Raw genomic sequence first — 22,492 nt, 5'->3', positions numbered from 1 at the left:
GGCGGCCGCGTGTTTGCGTCAGGACGGAAGCGTGAAACGGGTGGGGCCGTGGGGGGGAGAAGCTAATTTCAACTGCGTCACAATAGAATTAGGCCTCACAATTGTGTTTTTCGGGACCAGTCACTATGACTCTTAGATTCTATACTTAGACTTTACTTCTTAAACAATTTTGAAGCAGATTTTGTTTGGGATTCTCTCAGTGCGCATGCGCCGATACGTTTCTACCAACCCTGGGTAAGAACTGTTCTCGAGGGCGGAAGTGGGGGAAGTAGGGGAAGGGGAGGTGCTAGGTTCTCTGGTCACGCGCACGCAACGGGGGTCAGGAAGGAGGCGGAAGAGAGTGCCAGGGGAAAGGGCTGAGCGAAGGCCAAGGAAAAATGACCAATCAGCTGGCGAGTTGTCTTTCGGGTTGACCAATGAGTTCACGCTTCGTGCACAATGTCTCGCGACAAGGGCGTTTCAGTAGCACGTTTGGGCGCGTTGGGCGGCGACCGGGTATAAAAGACTCTGCCCGAGCGGGCAGCCGCCATTCTGGGGTTCGTTTAGAGGTAAGTTTTGGTGTTTTGTTGTTTAGAGGGTAAAATTGCCGAGCGCAGTGGCTTGGGACCCGGGATGATAGTGGGTTAAATTGAGAGCCACGACTTATAAAAAGCGGCTGTATTCCGCATGGGAAATGGAGGTGTCTTTTGGGACAACAAAGATGGTATTTTGGGGTGTTTTAAAGGCAGCCCGTACTGATTACAGCTTTCTCCCTTCTGTTTTCTTATCCCAGGTTTGAATTTTCTCGGAGAAAGACAGGACGGCCATGAGGAAAACAGAAACAAGCCGCAGCAACATCTAAGCCCTTGAAAGGATCCTGAGAGAGGGGGGAAAGGGAAAACAGCAGCCACCAGCCCAACCACTTGTGTCTTCTGCCCCTTCCCACCTATCTTGCCCACCCCACCAGCCCACGCTGCCTGGGACTTGAAATCTGTGGCCGAAGGACCGTCACCACATAACTTCAAAAACAATCAACCACCCTCCCTTCCCAAACCCACCCAAATTCACTCATCCATCGTTTACTTTTTTGAATCCACTCAGAATTTTTTTCTACGAACCCCCCTCCCTAAATGGAGTTGGGTGGGGGGGGCAAATGAATACTGAGTTGGCCTTCATTTTTTAAGAGACTTTTTAATCCAATGAGGCCCCCCAAATAATTGAGTTTTGGGTCCTGGTTGGTGGTTTTATTTTTTTCTCCAAAATTTTACCCCCTCCCCCCTGAGCCCGAGGTGCTGACGTCGCAAAAAAATTGGATAGTAAGTGTCGAATTTTCAAAAACCAGCCTTGCAACAAGAAGTCAACGTTTCCCGTTGTGAAACCAGAAATAATGAGAGGAAGAAATGAGACCGTAGAACAAATAGAGAACTGGAGAAGGACCAATCCGGTCTCTTAATCTCCATTAAAAAGGGCCTTTTGGGTCTAAACAGTCTTGTTCTCTCTCCCCTGCCACCTACCTCTTCCCTGCCCTGCTGCAGGCCAGGAGAGGGTGGAGGGAGGGCCAGCAAGTGAGGATTTTGATGGTTAACCCTTGGTAATCCAGCCAATTTCCAGACTGCCAAAGCCATAAATATTTACTTTTTATAAGGAGGAATGGTTACCGTCCTCCGGTTAGCAGTCTTAAAAAGGGTTAATGAGCTCACATACAAAAGATAGTGGAATCTTGTGGCCCAGAAGTCCCACTTTTTTGTGTGTGAGACAAGCAGGGCGCTTTTCAATTTGCCAGGTTAATAAGCAATCTGTACATAAAGATTGCAGGGTAAGGAGATGGGCAGAGAGAAAGAATAGCTGGATATGACTTTAAATGATTGTTAAATCCTCTCAATTTTAATGTAATTTGCTTGGGATATATTTGTATGGTTAAAATAGATGGCAATCTAAGAATAAAGATTGCAAGACACAATTTAGGGCAAAATATAATCTTAGTGTTAGTACATACCAGATAATGCGGACGTAAAGAATGTCTTGTAATTGTTGCAGATTGCATAGGTTATTTAAGAGCAAAAATGATTAACATTTTAACTTGATTCTTTTGGCGGGGGGATACAGTTAAATAGAGGGGTGGAAAGGTTGGGAAATGTGGAATCCAGGAATATAATTTTAAAAGCCATTTAGTGCAATTGAATGCTACCTTTCTAAAATTTGTGTCTTTAAAAGGAATTTTTTTCTTCCCTGCTTCAATATGGCGACCTTCCTTGTCCTTTTGTCTTCCAAGCGGCATTACAGGTTGTGTCTTGACCCATTTTTCTCCTGTCCTCCTACCTCAACCCTATTGAGAGGGGTCCAAGTCCTCCCCCTTCTCCTTTACAGGGAGGATGGTGGTGGTCTATGGTAGCAGGTTTAACAACTCAGTTGCAAATTAAATTCTTCCCCCGCAGAAAATTGTTCTATTTAATATTTTAATTGCTTTTATGTTCACTAGGCTCTTACTCTAAATAGGTCAAAGATTATTCAGGATGGGGGGAGACTGCCTTTTGTTTTTTTACTAGAATAGGGTGTTTTACAATGTAACCATATCTGCCGGCAGAGCATGAGTGGCATAAATTTTGAGTCCTCTTCTCCATTCCAAAATGGCGTCCCTTCTTTGTTTTTCTCCCTACTTTGGCCATCGGGAGCTTAGGGCCGCCCTAGAAACTTGGTCAGGGGGAGGAGCCGCATTGGAAGGTGATGTAATCAGCTTGCTTCCTCTCTCCGCCCTCTTGAAACTCCACCCCTGAGCAGATGCCTTCTGGACTGCCTGTGCACATTGTTGCCAGGGAGGAGGCAAGAGAAGACGTTTTCCTGATTTTCCTTAGTATCTTTTAAATCCTTTATCTTAAAGGAACAAAAGCTTAATAGGAATTGGGTATCGAGGCTGTTTATCTCCTTGGGTAGCTCTAATTTTTATATTTAACAGCCCGTTGCTTTTATTTTCACCTTTCACATCACAACTGCTTGGAATTTTTTCCCGCTTCAGCTACCAGGGGTGTCAAACCTCAACTGTACTTTAAGCCTGCGAAGCTTTTGAGGGTGTGTGTGTGAGCGTGTGTGTATGTGTACACGAGCGTTGAGGGAGACTGGGAAAGGACATAAGGGCTTGTGAGAGTAACTTGAGTAGACAGATGGGGCCTAATGACCCTGAAGTGTGCCATTTCTGCTCAGAAACCAGTCCTTGGTCCTCCTGCATTTGGTCATTTTGTAATGAGAACCTGGGGAGGGTGGGTACTTTTAGGACTTTGCTTCTAAATTGCCCTTATTTCCACTTCTTGGTTTGGGGCTAAACTCTTCGTATGCAGTGCTGTATCACGTTCTCCATTTGCTTAGTTCCTGTACATTGATTGGTGCTAGGATCTTTAGGAAAGGAGGCGGCAATTGTAAACTCAAGGCAGGGGGAATCAAGCTACGGTTTCTGGTAAGCAAAACCTTTCTGGTACTACATTTCACAATCTTCATTTCTTTTTTCCAAAGAGCCACCTTTTTTGAATTTCTTTTTCCTTCCCTTCTGAAAGAAATTCCTTAAAAGCATTAATGAAAAAATAACGTCCTCTTCATTTTTCAACTTGTACAGTGCTGCGGCAGTTGGTGCATGTTTGAAAGCCATGCCCTGTCTGAAGGTGGTGTTGGGTGTCCAGTTCCTTATCTTTCTTCCACCAACTTTTTCAAAGTCGAATCTTAATCAGATTCTCCATATACTTTTCATTTTTTAAAGTCCTGTATTGTAGCGCGGAGGTTCTAGGCAGAATTGGGAAGCCATTCTTTACAACTGTACTGTGGTGACTTGGGTAAGACTTAGGGCATATTTCTACGGGGTATGGATTCTCAAATTGTTAAACTTCTGGATTGGATGGGAGGGCCTCTTCCATATGTCTATTGACCACAAGTTTTTTTTATCTTTTAAGCAGTTTGCCATGTGCCTCTGCAGCATACCTTCCTTGGGAGCTGAACATTCTACCCACTGGGGTTCCTGATCTCTAGTGAGCAGGGGATTAATAAAGAAGATCTTCCTTAACGTGGGAGATGGGAAACAAGGAAGGGAAGCCAGATCCATCCAAAGAGCCTTGGAGAACCTGTTCCTTGTAGTTTGTGGCCAGAGTTCTATTCTGGGATCCTTTCCTGTGGATGGTGGTGGCGTGTGTGGTTTCACATCCTTATGGAAAGGCAGATAAGCTTTTGGGGAGGTCGTGTACCAGGTTTTCAAAATTACTTTGAGGAGTAGGGACTTAGAAGAGTGATAATAACCGTTTCAGTCACCTGAGAGAGAATTCACTCCACTATTGAGTCATATTAGGAAATTCCTAAAACACTTAGGAAGGGAAATGTAAAAGGTTAGATATAAAGCATTTTTATTTCCAGAAGTCCTGTGGCCTCTAAGTTAAGGTAAACTTGAGATTCCTTTCTCCTTTTGTTAGAAGATAGATGTGGGCATTTTTAAAAGTGCTGTGGCACAAAATTTTTGCCCTGAACTAGTTCAGTCCTGATTCATTGGTTATGAGTGTGGAATAACTAGCCAAACTGGAGGGATATTTTTTCACACTTTGCTTGAATAACCTTCAAGTAAAATTAATTTTGGAGGCATGAGTCAGTGTCATTTAAGGCTTTTAATCTCTGGTAAGAATGACAGAAAATTCCCCAGTGCCTTGTTCCAGTAGTGCATGGCTTTTCCTGCAACATCCTCCAAAAGGAAAGCGAGGCTTAGGACAAGGTACAGGTAGGCCAGGAGGTTTCTTTCCCCCACTCGCTTCTGTATGTTCTGCCTTCAAGGAAATTAGCAGCTTATTGAAAGAAAACAGTCATGCACTGGATTCTTTGTGGTTCCAGAAAGCTTCCTCAGGCTTTTATTCCAGGCTCCAGATCATGAGTAGGTAACGATGATGCTAAGTCACTGCCCCTGCCTTTCCAGTTGCCTTTTTCTACTGTAGGTCTGTTCCAGGAATGTTAGCCTCTTCATTTCTACTTGAGTCCCTTGAAACTTCTTTTCTTTCAGAATGTACCGACTTCAAAGTAAGGAATCTATATTATAAGACACTTGGGGTTCTTAATTTTAAATGCGTAAAAACTAATCTGCCTGAAGGAAAGCTATCTTAAGAAAACCCACTTACACATTATCAAGATTGGTGCTTCTGAAACAAAATTCCAATATGTATCCAAGATATAAATAGTAATACAGGTTTTTAACATTTCCTCTGCTTTGTCTCCTAGCTTCCCTTGACTACTGTGTCTTTTATTCTTACTTGCTTATACAAACGGGAATTAAAAAGTCCCTGGGTCTCATTCCCAGCAGAGGGCATTGGACAAAATTTAACATCATACTCATTGGTCCATTGTTCTCCCTTAAGAATGTCTATTCTCTCTCTTCTCCCACCCTCTAAGTGAAGGAACATTTGAGCTCAGGTGATAGTTTTTGATTTTCTGAAGGAAGTAGGGGTAGCAGGGCTATTGGTTTAGCTTGTAGTTGAGAATGCAAAAGGGAGTTCTCCAAAGTTACATATATTCACCTCAGGGTTTGAATCAATGGAGTCAGCTGTGCTCAGGGGGATTGGTTCAAAGCAGTGTTTAATTGAAGGCTTTTTGTCAAGTTGCATATATTTTGCTTTGGGGTCTTATTGTGGGGGGTGTGTGTATGTGTGTGTGTGTGTGTATATATATATATATACACATATATATATATACACACATATTTTTTAAGTTTCTTAGTCTCTTGGCTGCTTATGAATTATTACTTTGGACTCAGGAATCCAGTCTCCAACAGATGAGAAATCCGTTTTATATATCCCTTGTTTCTCTATAGCTCTTTGTAGTTCTGTATATCACTTTATAGTATCTCACTATATGGGATAAATTCCTTTATCCCTTTGTTTGTGTGTCAGAATTACACCTAAATGAATTTGGCCCATGGACTTCTAATCTTTTCCAGTATTTTATTTGAATGTTTTTTCTTCTGACCTCAGGTTCCAGGACAGCAGTGACAGCACAGTTAACCCAGATTTGCTCACCTCTCAGCATTTCTTACCTTATCTCCTTCTCTCCTTATGTTTGGCTCACAGGTTACGATCTCCAGAACCAAGACTGTGTTACTACCCCTTCTTTCTGGGCCGCTGCCTCCCTGTTTCTGCTGCTTTTTGCCTAGGTTATTAAGACCTACAAATTTAGAAATGTATTGACATTTTTGTTGGGAGGGCTAAAAAGTTTGGGATTGTTAGGCTTTTTTTTCTTTTTTGGTTTGTGTGAGAACAAATAGAGCTAATTTGATTATCTTACAAGAAGCCAGTTTTCTGCACAAAATATAGTGATCTTTGTGAAATACTGATTTTTCCACCCTTCTGCTGGGATTGTTTCTGTTATCTCTGTACTAGATGCAGAAGGTTGTTTGCTCTTTTCCTCCTTCCTTCCCATTGTTAGCCTTATTTCCCAAATGCAGAGATTGCTGAGGTGGCTTGCTTTTTTGGTTCTCAGAAGCCAGAGTTTAGAGGCAATGTGGGTAAAAGTCCCAACCAGAATGGTACTGATCCTAAATTACCTCTCTTGAACTTTGGTTCTGGCCTAGACATTGCTTCACACTTCTCTGTCCCTTCCATATAAGTTTAGCTTTTAATTAACTCCTTTTCAACCTGGTCCAAAGTAGCTGCTTAAAATTTAATGGCATTTTTCTAACCTTTTGCTTTATTCCATTCTTGTTGGTTGGTTCCACAGTTTTTAGTTTCAGTCTTTTTGGGGGGATCTTGGAAGGTGGTGCAATTTTTCAAGGGAGTAGGAGTCAGCTTTGCATCTTTGCTTTTGAAACCGCAAACCAAGCTTCCCTTTAACTTTGAAACAATAAAAAAGGTTGTGCATTGTTTGGTTAATGAGTGACATTCTATTTGAAGCTTAGGAAGTCCTTCTTGATTTCTTTTGCATTCATTTGTCTCCATTTCTGGGATCTACCCCCCCCCCCCCAATTCCCTGGGGAAGAGGTTCTGTTTTCAAGTTTTGTTTTCTTCTCTATCACCTACCACCTCAGTTGATACACACCCTGCCACTTGTGATGATTATGGCTCTTAATGGGCTATGATAAAAAAAGGAATTGACTGTTATTAGACATTTAGCCCAAATACCCAGTATTGGCCCAGTTCTTATCAAGCTACAGACTTTTTTGAAGCCAAACTTTTCAGCAACTAAGGGAGACAGGACATAACAATAAGCAAAAATGCCTTGGGGAGTTGAACATCTTGTTATTGGAACTTGCATCTTAGCTCTAATACAATCTAATGAAATTCAGCTGTCCTAGGAAGAGTGTGACTGGGAGGAGAGGTGTGTGCTGTTCCAGTCTTCCATGCTAATTGCCTTCCCATTCTGTAATGTATTAACTCCGTGGTCAACTTGCCAGGGCTATTTTTTCAGTAGTGATAGTGATCTGTGTTGATATTTCTTATCTAGAAAATGGTGGAGTTAAATATAGATTAAATAATTAGTCACTATACTTTGTCAAATATAGTGATGGAATTTATTAGAGGGCATGCTGGGACTGTCCTTGCCACCCATTTATTCTGTGGGTTTGTTTGTTTTGTCCTTTCATCTTAGAAACCACGATCATGGGTTCAGGTCCCATAGACCCCAAAGAGCTTCTCAAGGGCCTGGATAGCTTCCTTAACCGAGATGGGGAAGTGAAGAGTGTGGATGGGATTTCTAAGATCTTCAGGTGAGTCTGTACCCTTCTTTGGATTCATTGTGAGTAGAGGATATTGTGTGGTAATGTGGTTACAGTTGAGACATATGGGAATGAATGTTCTGGAGAAGAAAGAATTGCTGGAGTAGGATTCACATCCAATAATTTTATAATAAGTGATAGGAAAAGATGATCCCTTGGTTGCTAGCTATAATGGAAGCTGGATTTGGAAATCCGCAGTCCTGAGGGAGTCACACTTTGGGATGAAGGCAGGGGAGCCTAGTGACAGAATTCTTGGTTCTGTTTTGGGTCATGTTCTACCTGCCCAAAATGTCATTTTCCTTCAGGGATCCTCAAGTTTTCCAGGGGAAAGCAAATAACTAAGTCAGTTTTGAACTGACTACAAAGGGATGGTTGTTGAGGGCTGGACTCTTAACCAGGAGGCAGAATCAGATGTATCCTGTGCGTTAGGGAAGCAGTGATGCTCCCCTCCCCAGATCAGAGACCTCAGTGTCTCCTAAGTTGTCTTGCATTCTCCTATGAGTTTCCATGTCACTCTGGATCCATCCCATGCTCCTAGAATCCTGTGTGACTCCCCACTTGGGAGCAAAGTCTCAAATCATCAGGGATCTCTAGGTACTCCCCAGAGTGGAGACTCTTGTGCTTGAAAGAAGAGACTTGCTGTTCCATTTCTAACCCTAACTCATCTCCTGCAGTCTGATGAAGGAAGCACGAAAGATGGTGAGTCGATGCACTTACTTGAACATTCTCCTGCAGACCCGTTCACCAGAAATATTGGTCAAGTAAGTGGGGATCTGGGTGGTTGGAATGGGAAGATGGGGGAGGTGAGGTATGGGATTTCTGGGTCATTGTTGGGGGACTAGGAATGTGGATGTGGTACTAAGAAAACCCAGGAAGGGCCTTACAGATTCTTCTCCTACCTGCATGCAGGTTTATTGACGTTGGTGGCTACAAGCTTCTTAACAATTGGCTGACGTATTCAAAGACAACCAACAACATTCCCCTCCTCCAGCAAATTCTACTGACCCTGCAGCACCTACCACTTACTGTGGACCATCTCAAGCAGGTATCTTCAGTCTTTACAACCCTGGTTTTTCCCTTTTGGTTTAGCCTAACATGAAAAACTCACACCAACTCTAATGTGGCTGCAGTCTTGGGCCTGTGAGGTAGAATAGTAGAGAAAGACAGGAATTTGGAATCAGAAGACTTGGTTTGAATTTATCTCCTTTAGTAGGTGTAGGGCTTGGGGCACTGCCTATATCTGGGCCTCAGTTTTTCCATCTATAAAATGGGAATATTTGTATCTACCTAACTGACTTGTTCTAAGGATTAAGTAAGAATATGTTTACAAAGGTTTTGTAAAAAGTAACACTGTATCATTGTTAGTTGATGTTAAGGAACTATTAAGAGTTTGTGAGTTTATGGGTGATGTTGGCTCTGAGTGGGCTTATTTTCCTCCTGGCATTTACCTTTCTGCTGCTCCCATCTCTCATAGAACAACACAGCTAAATTGGTGAAGCAACTGAGCAAGTCAAGTGAGGATGAAGGTAGGGTGCCAGTCCTTCTCAGGTGTGGGCATTTCTCCATTAGTTCTACTTAATTCCCTTCTTTTCTCCCCCGATCCTCAGATTGTCCCTTCACTCCCTCCTTCCTCTTTCTGTCTCACCTTGCTTTTCTCTTTTAAAAATTTAGTTCCTCTAATCTGTTTCCTCTTTCCTGTTCTTAATTCCAAATGGAATTTTTCCTTTTCTCTCCTGTTGAATAAGGTGCCATACTTTAACGGGAAGCTGATTCTTAAGATCACTTGGAATAAAAGGCGCACACTTAAAATTCTCTGGGGGAGTGTCATAGAGTGTCTCGTCATTATTTGCTTCTGTTTTTCTAAATAAATATAGCATGTTCTGGGACCTTCAATATCTGTTTTCTTAACAATATGTATAGTAGTTCTAGCAACAAACATATATCTATAGGGAATGGGCAGAATCCTGACTGGTGGAGTATGTCATAGCTCTGATAGCAACAGATTCTTTCCTTTTGTCAGACAAAGGGTTTTTGAGCTCCGGGTAAGGACTGTTCAGCTTTGGCTTGAAGACAAAGCCTGGCTCCCGAAAGTCAGTTTTTCCTTCAGAGGTTAAGGGTTTCCTTTACCTTTACCTGAGGCATAAGGCAGGAGCCCAAGACAATAGCTGACACCCTGATAAAAATACAGGATTGCTCTTTGTCAAAAATGAATTGTTTGCTAGGTCCTTTGGTAAGAGGCTTTGGCATATTTGATGTCATGGGAGTGTGTAAACCTGGGTAAGCCTGTCTGAGGTTCTTTAGCTATAGGAGAGAACACTGGAAACACCTCTCCAAGATAAAGGATCCCACTTTTGTTGTAACTCATAGTATTTAAGTGAAAAAGCTTTTCCTAGTATTCCATCCTTTCAGTTATATTAATTTTCAGTTTTTAGGTCTTTTCATATACTAAGAACTTAAGTTTGGTGATCCCTCAGAGTAGCTTTAGTAATAATCTGTCGTACAACATAACACAGGGGATCTCATTAAATCATCGTCTGTCTTTTGTTTCTTTATCCAAAAAGGTTTTAGGATATTCCTGCATTTAAGAGGTTCTTGTTACCTTAGGTATAGAAACTGCCAGTTGTGTGACTATTTTGAAAAGTTGGGTTTTTTTTTTTTTTTTTTTTAAAGATGACTAGTAAGGGGATCTTAACCCTTGACTTGGTGTTGTCAGCACCACGCTCTCCCAAGTGACCTAAACAGCCATCCCTATATAGGGATCCAAACCTGTGGCCTTGGTGTTATTAGCACCACACTCTCCCGAGTGAGGCACAGGCTGGCCCTGAAATGTTGGGTTTTAATGTTCTACCACAATCTTATTTATTAAATGAGTCTGTAAGTGGAAAGGTTGACAAGAAAAAAGTGCCACAGATAAGAGATGTTATTTGCCAAGTACAAAAGGAAAGAGCTACAAAGGTATTTTTTGTATATTTAGAAACAAATTCTATGTCTTTAAATTCTCTTACCATATTTTTTCTCTAGATAAACTGCTTCCCCAACCCTAAATTAGCCTGTTTTTAAGCTCTCTTTTCACCCTTGCTACAGTTATTTGATTTTCTTTAAGCAGTTATCACTGTCAGCATTCTAGGAAAAGAAAGTTGTCTAAAAAATCTTTTTTTTAATATTGACATAAATCTGCGACCTTGAAGCTTGCTTTAATTTTGCCTTTAGGACAGCACAGAATAATACCATTTCTTTTTAAATCTAGTTGAGTTATTGTTTACACCTCTCTGCTTGCCTTTTTCCCAATTTTAGTTCCTGTTCTTTTAACATGTGGTTAAGGGAAGAGCATAGGCATTGGGTTCATTCTGCCACTTTCTAGTTTTGTGGCTTTAATCTCTGTGCATTAGTTTTTGTCTGTAAAAGAAGATTAAAAATCTTCCAGTTGTTGTAACAATTACATGAGAATATATAAAACATCTGTGATATAGTTTTTACCATGTACACCATCATAAATATCAGGTTTTTTGACTCCCTAGTGTTGTGATGATGCCAGAGTTGAGAATTAACTGAGTAGAGGACAGCTCTGTGACTCAATGTTCCATTATTTGAGAGTTTGGTATTTAAGCATATCTCATGTTCTTAAAACTTTGAGTTACTTTTTCCATTGCACAGATTTTCATGGCATTTTTTTAAACATCCCATTTTCTGTTACTGGAAGAATGATATTTAAAATTATTTAGGCATTTTCTCTTTCTCTTACGTGCAGAGCTCCGAAAATTGGCTTCAGTTCTTGTCAGTGACTGGATGGCTGTCATCCGCTCCCAGAGCAGTACCCAGCCTGCTGGTGAGCTCCTTACTTCTTTATCCCTTATATTTCTTTCTTTCCCACCAGGGTATGGCCTTCAGCTGCCCCTGGCCTGCTTCACCTCTGACAGTCTTTATCTCAATAAAATCCTTTTCTGCTTTCTTTTTCCACAACAGAGAAAGATAAGAAGAAACGTAAAGAAGAGGGAAAGAGTCGAACCACCCCTCCTGAGCGACCTTTGACTGAGGTGAAGGCTGAGACCCGGGCTGAGGAGGCCCCAGAGAAGAAGAAGGAGAAGCCCAAATCTCTTCGAACCACAGCACCCAGTCACGCCAAGTTCCGTTCCACTGGTAAGGCTGTTGGCTGGCCTCAGGAAGGTCTTTGGGCATAGGCGTACCCAGAGCATTGTTGTGGAATAGTTTGATTTGTGATATTACTCCTGAAGAGGGCAGACTAGTGGGAGAAGCTCTGAGGGAGTTACACAAGGCTAGAAGAACATTTGGGGGTGGGAGCCGGGGTGGGGGATATGAGTTCAACTGCTGACCCCATGTCTCCTTCCCCAGGACTAGAGCTGGAGACACCGTCTTTGGTGCCTGTGAAGAAGAATGCCAGCACAGTGGTGGTTTCTGACAAATACAACCTTAAACCCATCCCCCTCAAGCGTCAGAGGTATGGACCATGTTCTAGATCTCTGAATGGGTGGATCTGTGGACACAAGGGAGAAAGAAGGGGTGAGAGACGTTGTTGACAGTTCCTCTTCTAACAGCCCCTCAGCTGCTTCAGGAGATGCTGTCCCTGCTGCAGAGAAGAAATACAAGCCACTCAACACAACGCCCAATGCCACCAAAGAGATCAAAGTGAAGATCATCCCACCACAGCGTGAGTCTAAAGTGGGGGGATGTACTTTGTACTGAGAGCAAAGTCTTTTCCTGGGAATGAATGTCCTGAGAAAGGGGAAGGGTTTTTTCTTTTCTTTTGTTATTTTTCTCCTTTTTCCTTTGATTTTTAAAGTTTTGCCTCTCTAGAACTCTTCTTTCATGGGGCTACTTACCAGTAATTTTAGAGATGAGGGAGGGAGGTGTACCATTTGGTGACCAGTTAAGGGTACTCTGCCTGACAAGGTTATCTGTCCTATTCACGGGGATTCGCTTCTTCAGTTACTTGAGCTCTATTCATATTCAAAGCCATGGCATGCCTGCTAAAAGCTAGATAGAATAACAACAAGGACTTCCTGTGTGAATCCTCCTGCATGTGCTCCCTGGTCACCTTGAGTTTATTGTGTCCTAAGTTGAGGCAAGGTCTCCATTGCCGGTTTTGTGCCTAGACTTTATCTATAGGAATAAGATTGTGAAGGAGGGCTGATGATTCCGTTTTATGCTTCTCCTTTTGTAGCTATGGAGGGTCTGGGCTTTCTGGATGCTCTCAATTCAGCCCCTGTTCCAGGAATCAAAATTAAGAAGAAGAAGAAGGTGCTGTCACCTACGGCTGCCAAGGTATGGGCCTTGAGAAGCTGGCTTCAGTGACAGAGTATAAATGGTAGAGTAGAAGGAAGGGCACAGCAGCTAGGAGTTGTTGGGGAGGACAAGAGGAGTTTTGTCTCGGATGTAAACTGGTGGGGGTAGGACAGTGTTAGAGGCGAAGTCTTCCTTTCTAGGAACTGTTGAGGGATCTTGTCTGGGACCCTGGACTAGTTACCTTGGCTTTCCTGTCAGCTCATTAACTTCATTTTCTTTTGTAATAGCCAAGCCCCTTTGAAGGGAAGACGAGCACAGAACCAAGTACAGCCAAACCTTCTTCTCCAGAACCAGCGCCTCCTTCTGAAGCTATGGACACGGACCGTCCAGGCACCCCTGTTCCCCCTGTTGAAGTCCCAGAGCTCATGGATACAGGTAATCTAGAAACTGGTTCAGGTTTGGGAGTTTTCTGAAAGCAAGGATCTGGGTCTGAAACATCTCCTGCTTCCAGCCTCTTTGGAGCCAGGAGCTCTGGATGCAAAGCCAGTGGACAGTCCTGGAGATCCTAGCCAGCTGACCCGGAAAGGCAGGAAGAAGAAAACTGTGACGTGGCCCGAGGAGGGCAAACTGAGAGAATATTTCTATTTTGAACTGGATGAAACTGAACGAGGTAAGAGGTCAAGCTTCCTATGTAATAGGCGTATATGTGGAATTTTTAAGAACTTTGTTGTGCATACGTTCTCTTGCTTTTTTTCCCTTCCCCATAGTAAATGTGAATAAGATCAAGGACTTTGGCGAGGCAGCGAAGCGGGAGATACTGTCAGACCGACATGCGTTTGAGACAGCCCGGCGTCTGAGCCATGACAACATGGAGGAGAAAGTGCCCTGGGTGTGCCCCCGGCCCCTTGTTCTGCCCTCTCCTCTTGTCACCCCTGGAAGCAACAGCCAGGAGCGATACATCCAGGCTGAACGGGAGAAAGGAATCCTTCAGGAGCTCTTCCTGAACAAGGAGAGGTGAGCAGAATGGCGTTTGTGCCCTGGGTTGAGCGCCTGGACTCCTGAGGGGGGAACATGACCTGGTATAATTGGGAAGGGGGTGGGTTGGAAAGAACTTCAAGGGCCTGAATAAATAATTTGACTATCATTCTTCTTTTTTCCCATTGCCTGCGGTATTCCTGATAGTCCTCATGAGCCTGATCCTGAGCCCTATGAACCCATACCCCCTAAACTCATCCCCCTAGATGAGGTGAGTGAGCCAGTGTTGTGTGGAGATGGTGGGAAGATGATAGACATTGTTGTTGATTTCAGTACATCTTTCATGTCAGAATGCCTCTCCATTCTTTTAGTCAGTCCTGGTTTTTTTCTTGTTCTTCTTTCAGGAGTGTTCCATGGATGAGACCCCATATGTTGAGACACTGGATCCTGGGGCGGCAGGTGGCTCACCTGATGGGGCAGGTGGCTCCAAGTTGCCTCCTGTTCTGGCCAATCTTATGGGAAGCATGGGTGCTGGGAAAAGCCCCCAAGGCCCTGGAGGAGGAGGCATCAACGTGCAGGAGATCCTCACCTCCATCATGGTACGAGTCCTCCTTCCCCTTTTCTGCTGCCTATGAATCCTCCCTAAGTGTTCTGTTCTGACATTCTCTTTACCCCAGTTCTCAGCATCTCCCCTCTTACCTCATAATTTTTGGCTCTCCCTTTCTCTGCCCTTGACTTTGCCCTCTTAACATCCTCACAGGGTAGCCCAAACAGTCATCCTTCAGAGGAACTGCTGAAACAGCCAGACTATTCAGACAAGATCAAGCAGATGCTGGGTAATCTTCAGGGCCAGCCCCAGGGGTCTTGGGGAGGAAGCCTGCAGTGGAGTTGGGAAGGACAGGGCTGTTGCCACTAGGCAAGAAATGGGAGGGGAAAACTGGACAGAGAGAGCATTGCTCTGCCAGGTTGGTCTGAGAGGGTCACTTGGACACACCTAAGTGGGAAGTCATGCCATTCTCCTCTTGCTGACTGACCCCTTTTTTCATTAACAGTGCCACATGGACTCCTAGGCCCTGGGCCAATAGCCAATGGTTTCCCACCAGGAGGCCCTGGGGGCCCCAAGGGCATGCAGCATTTCCCCCCTGGACCTGGGGGACCTATGCCAGGTAGGTGATAAGTGACAGGTTGGAATGGGCTTATCTGTTATAGGTGGGAGGTGGTTTAGGTTGGGAGATGGCAATTCCTGAGTATAACAGGTAGTTGATATTGTCCTTCTCTTTATCTTTTTCCTAATAGGTCCCCATGGAGGCCCTAGTGGGCCAGTGGGTCCACGTCTCCTGGGTCCCCCACCCCCTCCCCGGGGGGGTGATCCCTTTTGGGATGGCCCAGGTGACCCCATGCGGGGTGGCCCAATGCGGGGGGGTCCAGGACCTGGTCCTGGACCATACCACAGAGGCCGAGGTGGCCGAGGAGGAAATGAACCTCCTCCTCCTCCTCCTCCTCCATTCCGAGGGGCCAGAGGAGGTCGTTCTGGAGGAGGACCCCCAAATGGACGAGGGGGCCCTGGTGGAGGCATGGTTGGAGGTGGTGGGCATCGTCCCCATGAAGGCCCTGGTGGAGGCATGGGCAGTGGCAGTGGACATCGTCCCCATGAAGGCCCTGGCAGTGGCATGGGCAGTGGCAGTGGACATCGTCCCCACGAAGGCCCTGGCAGTGGCATGGGCAGTGGACATCGCCCCCATGAAGGCCCTGGCGGTGGCATGGGTGGTGCCAGTGGACATCGCCCCCATGAAGGTCCTGGTGGTGGCATGGGCAGTGGACATCGCCCCCACGAAGGCCCTGGCGGAAGCATGGGTGGAAGTAGTGGACATCGCCCCCATGAAGGCCCTGGACATGGGGGGCCCCATGGGCACCGGCCTCATGATGTCCCTGGTCACCGAGGCCATGACCATCGAGGGCCACCTCCTCATGAGCACCGTGGTCATGATGGCCCTGGCCACGGGGGAGGGGGCCACCGAGGGCATGATGGAGGCCACAGCCATGGAGGAGGTGAGTATGCTCCCTGTCCCCCATATGGCTTTTGGTGTCCTGTACAAGCTTCTGGGGAGTCGGGGAGAGTCGCCACTCCGGGTATGCCAGGCAGAACATGAGGTCTTCCCATCTCCTTGGTTTCCCAGTATAAATGGCAGTTCCCACTCTCTGCCCTTCCTCCAAATACCCAAAAACTATCTCTGAAAGATAATTCTCAGGGTGCTGTGGACCTGGGTGGTGAGGGTGGTGGCACTGATCTCTCAGCCGTTTCCTATCTAACCATTCTGCTGTCATTCCCACAGATATGTCAAACCGCCCTGTCTGCCGACACTTCATGATGAAGGGCAACTGCCGCTATGAGAACAACTGTGCCTTCTACCACCCGGGTGTCAATGGGCCCCCCCTGCCCTAGGGACCACCTGCCTGCCCCACCCACACCCCCCACCACGGACTGCAGCCTTGCTCCTTTGCCCTGTTATGGCTTCTGTGAGGCCCATTTTTCCCTTTTCCCAGCTGATGAGGAGCCGGCACCTTCAGATCCCACCTGCTTGGGTTCCTGGGGGTTTTCTGATCACTGGTGCGCATTGATGTACATATTTTCCTCCAGTCTGGGGAGGAGAGAAACTGGACACATTCTGTACCCTGGACTGCTTGAAGAGGAGACCCAGTTGGCTTCACTTTTTGAGGAGATTCACCCTGTATCCCAAACCCCTTTCCAGTATTACCCTAAAGTCTGAGAACCAAAAGCTGGTTATCCTGGAGAACACCTCTACTCTCCTATTGTGGGTCCTCCACAAGCACACAGAACTGACATGGGATCAGCTGCACTTAGGAAATCATCCCAGCTAAGTTCATTATTCCTCATGGGGTGGGGAGATGGTTTAAGGGGTATTGTATATCCCACTGCACTGAGAGGGCTCAATCAGGCTGGATTTGAGTTCTGGAACACACATCATCCCCACTCCTCCCCCAACACGGATTCTACATTCTGAGTCCTTTCTCAAGTAAGACTTTGCAGCCTTCTATTTTAACACCCAAGTCTGCATCATGGGTCTGCTACGTCCAATGATGGCAAATTCACATCTGTGTCCATTGAAAGTTTTAGCTGGTACAGGTGAGGCCAGTGGTGGTGGTCCACTTTTGCCTACAGCCATTCTGGAGACTTACTAAGTACACTTCAGTGAGACCAGCTTTTCAACAATTTAAGCCCAGCATGCTGGGCCTGACAGTCACACTACATGCACTGCCTTTGGGAGTTAGCTTGCTCCTTGTCCCCACTTGGAACCTTGTCAGTGTGAGGTTTCCAGCAAACTTGCCCCATCAGCCACCTCTGAATCCCCAACAGGTGCCTTCCTGGGTGGATTCAGCCAGATGATTTTGCCCTTTCCCAGTCCTCTCCTTCATCTGTCCCAGCATCAGTTGTTTTCTGTGAAAACAGTGGATTGGTTGGGTTTTGTGCAGGGTCTTGGGTTAGAGCCACAATGAATTTGAGGATGAGTATTTTCTTTTTGTTTTGTATATTTTGTACATTAATAAACAGTGCAAAGAGAAGCAGCTTATTTAACCCTTCGTGTGTTTGGAGTCTTTTAAAGCCATTATCAGCTGCTGTTAGTACAAAACTATGGAATCTGTGTTTTAGTCCTTTGGAGCTAGCATTTGTGCTACCTTCAAGTCACAGAGTTGGTATTAAATTAAGTGCTAAAGGAATACTTTGCAAAATATGTAAACCACTGCAGATACAGAGGAGAGTCCATGGGTCAACATTCTTCAAGCAGTGGGCCCTTGGCATGCAGAGCTATTTCGATTGCTGAGGCTGCACGCTTGGTATGGGCATACGAATTCTTGCTGAACCTAGCATCCCCGTGGAGCTGCTTAGGGAAGGAATTTGAGTGGAGGGTAGGGGAGGAAAGGAGCAGGGAGAGTGGCTGAAGAAGGAAAATCCAACAGCAGTTTCTGGGGAAGGAAGGAGGCAAAGATTGCTCATTGTTGATTTTAAGAGCAGTTTCAAGGGGCTGGCCCATGGCTCACTTGGGAGAGTGTGGTGCTGATAACACTAAGGCCACGGGTTCGGATCCCTATGTAGGGATGGCCAGTTAGCTCACTTGGGAGAGCGTGGTGCTGACACTAAGTCAAGGGTTAAGATCCCCTTACCGGTCAGCTTTTTAAAAAAAGAATAGTTTCAGTGGAGAAAGACAAAGCAGAAGACTGCTCTTCTCAAAAAATGGCTCTGCAGAGGGGAGGAAAACAGGCCTACTGCTAAAAGATGTAGGCTAAGTACTTTTTATTAACTCGTTGACTGGTCTGTATGAGGATCCAAACCCTTGACCTTGGCATTTCAAGGTTGTGCTCTAACCAACTGAGCAAACCTGCCAGCCACTATCTTTAGTTCATTTTTTTAAATATTTAAATTTTTTTTTTTTTCCTTAATTTTGTTTTGTCGATATACAATGTGGTTGATTATTGTGGCCATTACCAAAACCCGCCCTGCCTCCTCCCTCTCCCCCCTCCCACCCAAAAATGTCCTTTCTGTTTGCTTGTCATATCAACTTCAAAGAATTGTAGTTGTTGTGTCTTCTCCCCCCCCCCCGTTTTTTTTTTTTTGGTGTGTGTGTGAATTGATTGATTTATTTTTAGCTCCCACCAATAAGTGAGAACATGTGGGATTTCTCTTTCTGTGCCTGACTTTTTTTTTTTTTTTTTCCAAAAAAGATAACCGGTAAGGGGATCTTAACCCTTGACTTGGTGTTGTCAGCACCACGCTCACCCAGTGAGCAACCAGCCATCCCTATATGGGATCTGAACCCGTGGCCTTGGTGTTATCAGCACCACACTCTCCCGAGTGAGCCACGGGCCGGCCCTGACTTTTTTCACTTAATATAATTCTCTCAAGGTCCATCCATGATGTTGCAAATGGTAGTATTTCATTCATTTTTATAGCTGAGTAGTATTCCATTGTGTAGATGTACCACATTTTCCATATCCACTCATACGATGATGGACATTTGGGCTATTTCCAAATCTTAGCTATTGTAAAGAGTGCTGCGATTAACATTGGGGAACAGGTATACCTTCGACTTGATGATTTCCATTCCTCTGGGTATATTCCCAGCAGTGGGATAGCTGGGTCATATGGCAGATCTATCTGCAACTGTTTGAGGAACCTCCATACCATATTCCATAGAGGCTGCACCATTTTGCAGTCCCACCAACAATGTATGAGAGTTCCTTTTTCTCCACAACCTCGCCAGCATTTATTGTTCAGAGTCTTTTGGATTTTAGCCATCCTAACTGGGGTGAGATGGTATCTCAGTGTAGTTTTGATTTGCATTTCCCGGATGCTGAGTGATGTTGAGCATTTTTTCATATGTCTGTTGGCCATTTGTATATCATCCTTAGAGAAATGCCTGCTTAGCTCTTTTGCCCATTTTTTAATTGGGTTGCTTGTTTTTTTCTTGTAAAGTTGTTTGAGTTCCTTGTATACTCTGGATATTAATCCTTTGTCAGATGTATATTTTGCAAATATTTTCTCCCACTCTGTTGGTTGTCTTTTAACTCTGTTAATTGTTTCTTTTGCTGTGCAGAAGCTCTTTAGTTTGATATAATCCCATTTGTTTATTTTTACTTTGGTTGCCCGTGCTTTTGGGGTCATATTCATGAAGTCTGTGTCCAGTCCTATTTCCTGAAGTGTCTCTCCTATGTTTTCTTTAAGAAGTTTTATTGTTTCAGGGAGTATGTTTAATTCTTTAATCCATTTTGAGTTGACTTTAGTGTATGGTGAAAGGTATGGGTCTAGTTTCATTCTCCTGCATATTGATATCCAGTTTTCCCAGCACCATTTGCTAAAGAGGCAGTCTCTTCCCCAGTGTATAGGCTTTGTCAAAGATCAGATTCCTGTAGGTGTGTGGGTTGATTTCTGGATTCTGGATTCTATTCCATTGATCAGTGTGTCTGTTTTTATGCAAGTACCATACTGTTTTGGTTATTATAGCTTTGTAGTATAGTTTAAAGCCAGGTAGTGTTATGTCTCCAGGTTTATTTTTTTTGCTCAGCGTTGCTTTGGCTATGCGTGGTCTTTGTCTGGATAGGTCATTCCATTTCTGGGAAAAATGTCATTGGAACTTTGATGGAGATTGCATTAAATTTGTATATCACTTTGGGTAGTATGGACATTTTCCCTATGTTGATTCTTCCAATCCAAGAGCATGGGATATCTTTCCATCTTCTTGTATCCTCTCTAATTTCTCTCAGCAGTGGTTTGTAGTTCTCATTACAGAGATTTTTCACCTCCTTGGTTAACTCAATTCCTAAGTATTTTATTTTTTTGGTGGCTATTGTAAATGGGCAAGCTTTCTTGATTTCTCTTTCTGCATGTTCACTATTGCAGAATAGAAATGCTACTGATTTTTGTGTGTTGATTTTGTATCCTGCTACTGTGCTGAAATCATTTATCAACTCCAAGAGTTTTTTGTAGAGGCTTTAGGCTGTTCGATATATAGGATCATGTCATCTGCAAACAGGGACAGTTTGACTTCATCTTTTCCAATCTGGATGCCCTTTATTTCCTTCTCTTCTCTGATTACTCTGGCTAGTACTTCCAACACTATGTTGAATAGGAATGGTGAAAGTGGGCATCCTTGTCTAGTTCCTGTTCTTAAAGGAAAAGCTTTCAGCTTTTGCCCATTCAGGATGATATTGGCAGTGGGTTTGGCATATATGGCTTTAATTATGTTGAGATACTTTCCATCTATACCTAACTTATAGAGGGTCTTTGTCATGAATGAGTGTTGAATTTTATCAAATGCTTTTTCAACATCTATAGAGATGATCATATGGTCCTTGTGTTTGAGTTTATTAATATGGTGTATCACATTTATTGATTTGCGTATGTTGAACCAACCTTGCATCCCTGGGATGAATGCCACTTGATCGTGGTAAATAATTTTACGTATGTGTTGCTGTATTCTGTTTGCTAGTATTTTAGTGAGGATTTTTGCATCTATATTCATCAAGGATATCGGCCTGTAGTTTTCTTTTTTGGTTATATCTTTACCTGGTTTTGGTATCAGGATGATGTTTGCTTCATAGAATGAGTTTGGGAGATTTGCGTTTGTTTCGATCTTTTGGAATAGTTTGTAAAGAATCGGTGTCAATTCCTCTTTGGATGTTTGGTAAAATTCTGCTGTGAATCCATCTGGTTCTGGGCTTTTCTTTATTGGGAGCTTTCTGATAACAGCTTCAATCTCCTTTATTGTTATTGGTCTGTTCAGATTTTCTACACCTTCACGGCTCAGTTTTGGGAGCTTGTGTGTCTTCAGAAATTTATCCATTTCCTCCAGATTTTCAAACTTGTTGGCGTATAGTTGTTTACAGTAGTCTCGAATGATTCCTTGTATTTCAGATGAATCAGTTGTAATATCACCTTTTTCATTTCTAATTTTTGTTATTTGAATCTTCTCTCTTCTTTTTTTTGTTAGCCATGCTAATGGTTTGTCAATTTTATTCATCTTTTCAAAAAACCAACTTTTTGATTCATTGATGTTTTGTATTGTTTTTTGGGTTTCAATTTCATTAAATTCTCCTCTGATCTTAATAATTTCTTTCCGTCTGCTAACTTTAGGTTTGGATTATTCTTGTTTTTCTAGATTCTTTAAGGTGAAGTGTTAGGTAGTTCACTTGCCATCTTTCCATTCTTCTGAGGTGAGCATTTAATGAAGTAAATTTCCCCCTTAGTACTGCTGTTGCAGTATCCCACAGGTTTTGGTATGATGTATCATTATTTTCATTAGTTTCAATAAATTTTTTGATTTCCTGCTTGATTTCTTCTTGGACCCATATGTCATTAAGTAGAATGCTGTTTAATTTCCATGTGTTTGTATAGTTTCCAGAATTTTGTTTGTTATTGATTTCTAGTCTTAATCCATTAAGGTCTGAGAAAATTTATGGGATAATTCCAATTTTTTTGAATTTGTTGAGACTTGATTTGTGACCTAATATGTGATCTATCCTGGAGAATGATCCATGTGCTGATGAGAAGAATGAATATTCTGAGGTTGTTAGATTGAATGTTCTGTAGATATCTGCAAATCCAATTGGTCTAGAGTATTGTTTAGATCTTGTGTTTCTCTGCTGATTCTTTGCCTAGATGATCTGTCTAATATTAACAGTGGGGAGTTCAGGTCTCCGGCTATTATAGTTATTAGTGTCTATTTCCTTCTTTAGGTCTAATAGAGTTTGTTTTATAAATCTGGCTGCTCCAACATTGGGCACGTACATATTTATGATTGTTTTTTTTTTTTTTTTTTTTGTCTTTTTCGTGACCGGCACTCAGCCAGTGAGTGCACCGGCCATTCCTATATAGGATCCGAACCCGCGGCGGGAGCGTCGCCGCGCTCCCAGCGCCACACTCTCCCGAGTGCGCCATGGGCTCGGCCCCATATTTATGATTGTTATGTCTTCTTGATGGATCAGTCCTTTTATCATTTCATAGTGTCCCTCATTGTCTCTTTTTATGGTTTTTAGTTTAAAGTCTACTTTATCAGATATAAG

General features: G+C 43.6%; 1 protein-coding gene across 1 annotated transcript; it reads left to right on the top strand.

The window, feature by feature from the left end:
• Positions 1-494: 494 nt before the first annotated feature.
• On the top strand, positions 495-17,496 carry PPP1R10 (protein phosphatase 1 regulatory subunit 10). The gene is made up of 20 exons (XM_063097501.1): positions 495-548; positions 773-1,295; positions 7,573-7,690; positions 8,374-8,460; positions 8,609-8,744; positions 9,174-9,225; positions 11,448-11,525; positions 11,663-11,836; positions 12,050-12,155; positions 12,253-12,365; positions 12,879-12,979; positions 13,228-13,375; positions 13,452-13,610; positions 13,708-13,954; positions 14,123-14,186; positions 14,320-14,514; positions 14,676-14,751; positions 14,968-15,081; positions 15,212-15,964; positions 16,249-17,496. The coding sequence occupies exons 3-20, from the start codon at positions 7,584-7,586 to the stop codon at positions 16,356-16,358; spliced, it is 2,820 nt and encodes a 939-aa protein (XP_062953571.1). The 5' UTR covers positions 495-548; positions 773-1,295; positions 7,573-7,583; the 3' UTR covers positions 16,359-17,496.
• The last annotated feature ends 4,996 nt before the right edge of the window (positions 17,497-22,492 follow it).

Source organism: Cynocephalus volans, chromosome 5, assembly GCF_027409185.1.
Source record: "Cynocephalus volans isolate mCynVol1 chromosome 5, mCynVol1.pri, whole genome shotgun sequence".
Classification (NCBI taxonomy): Eukaryota; Metazoa; Chordata; class Mammalia; order Dermoptera; family Cynocephalidae; genus Cynocephalus; species Cynocephalus volans.
The sequence above is the reverse complement of the archived record's forward strand: the minus strand, read 5'-3'. Positions and strand labels throughout refer to the sequence as shown.

Bases quoted from the DNA above. Each gene is read 5' to 3' on its own strand.
- PPP1R10 (XM_063097501.1), top strand. From the start codon at position 7,584: ATGGGTTCAGGTCCCATAGACCCCAAAGAGCTTCTCAAGGGCCTGGAT. The intron at 7,691-8,373 runs GTGAGTCTGTAC...CATCTCCTGCAG, and splicing joins GGGATTTCTAAGATCTTCAG to TCTGATGAAGGAAGCACGAA. The intron at 14,187-14,319 runs GTGAGTGAGCCA...TTCTTCTTTCAG, and splicing joins AACTCATCCCCCTAGATGAG to GAGTGTTCCATGGATGAGAC.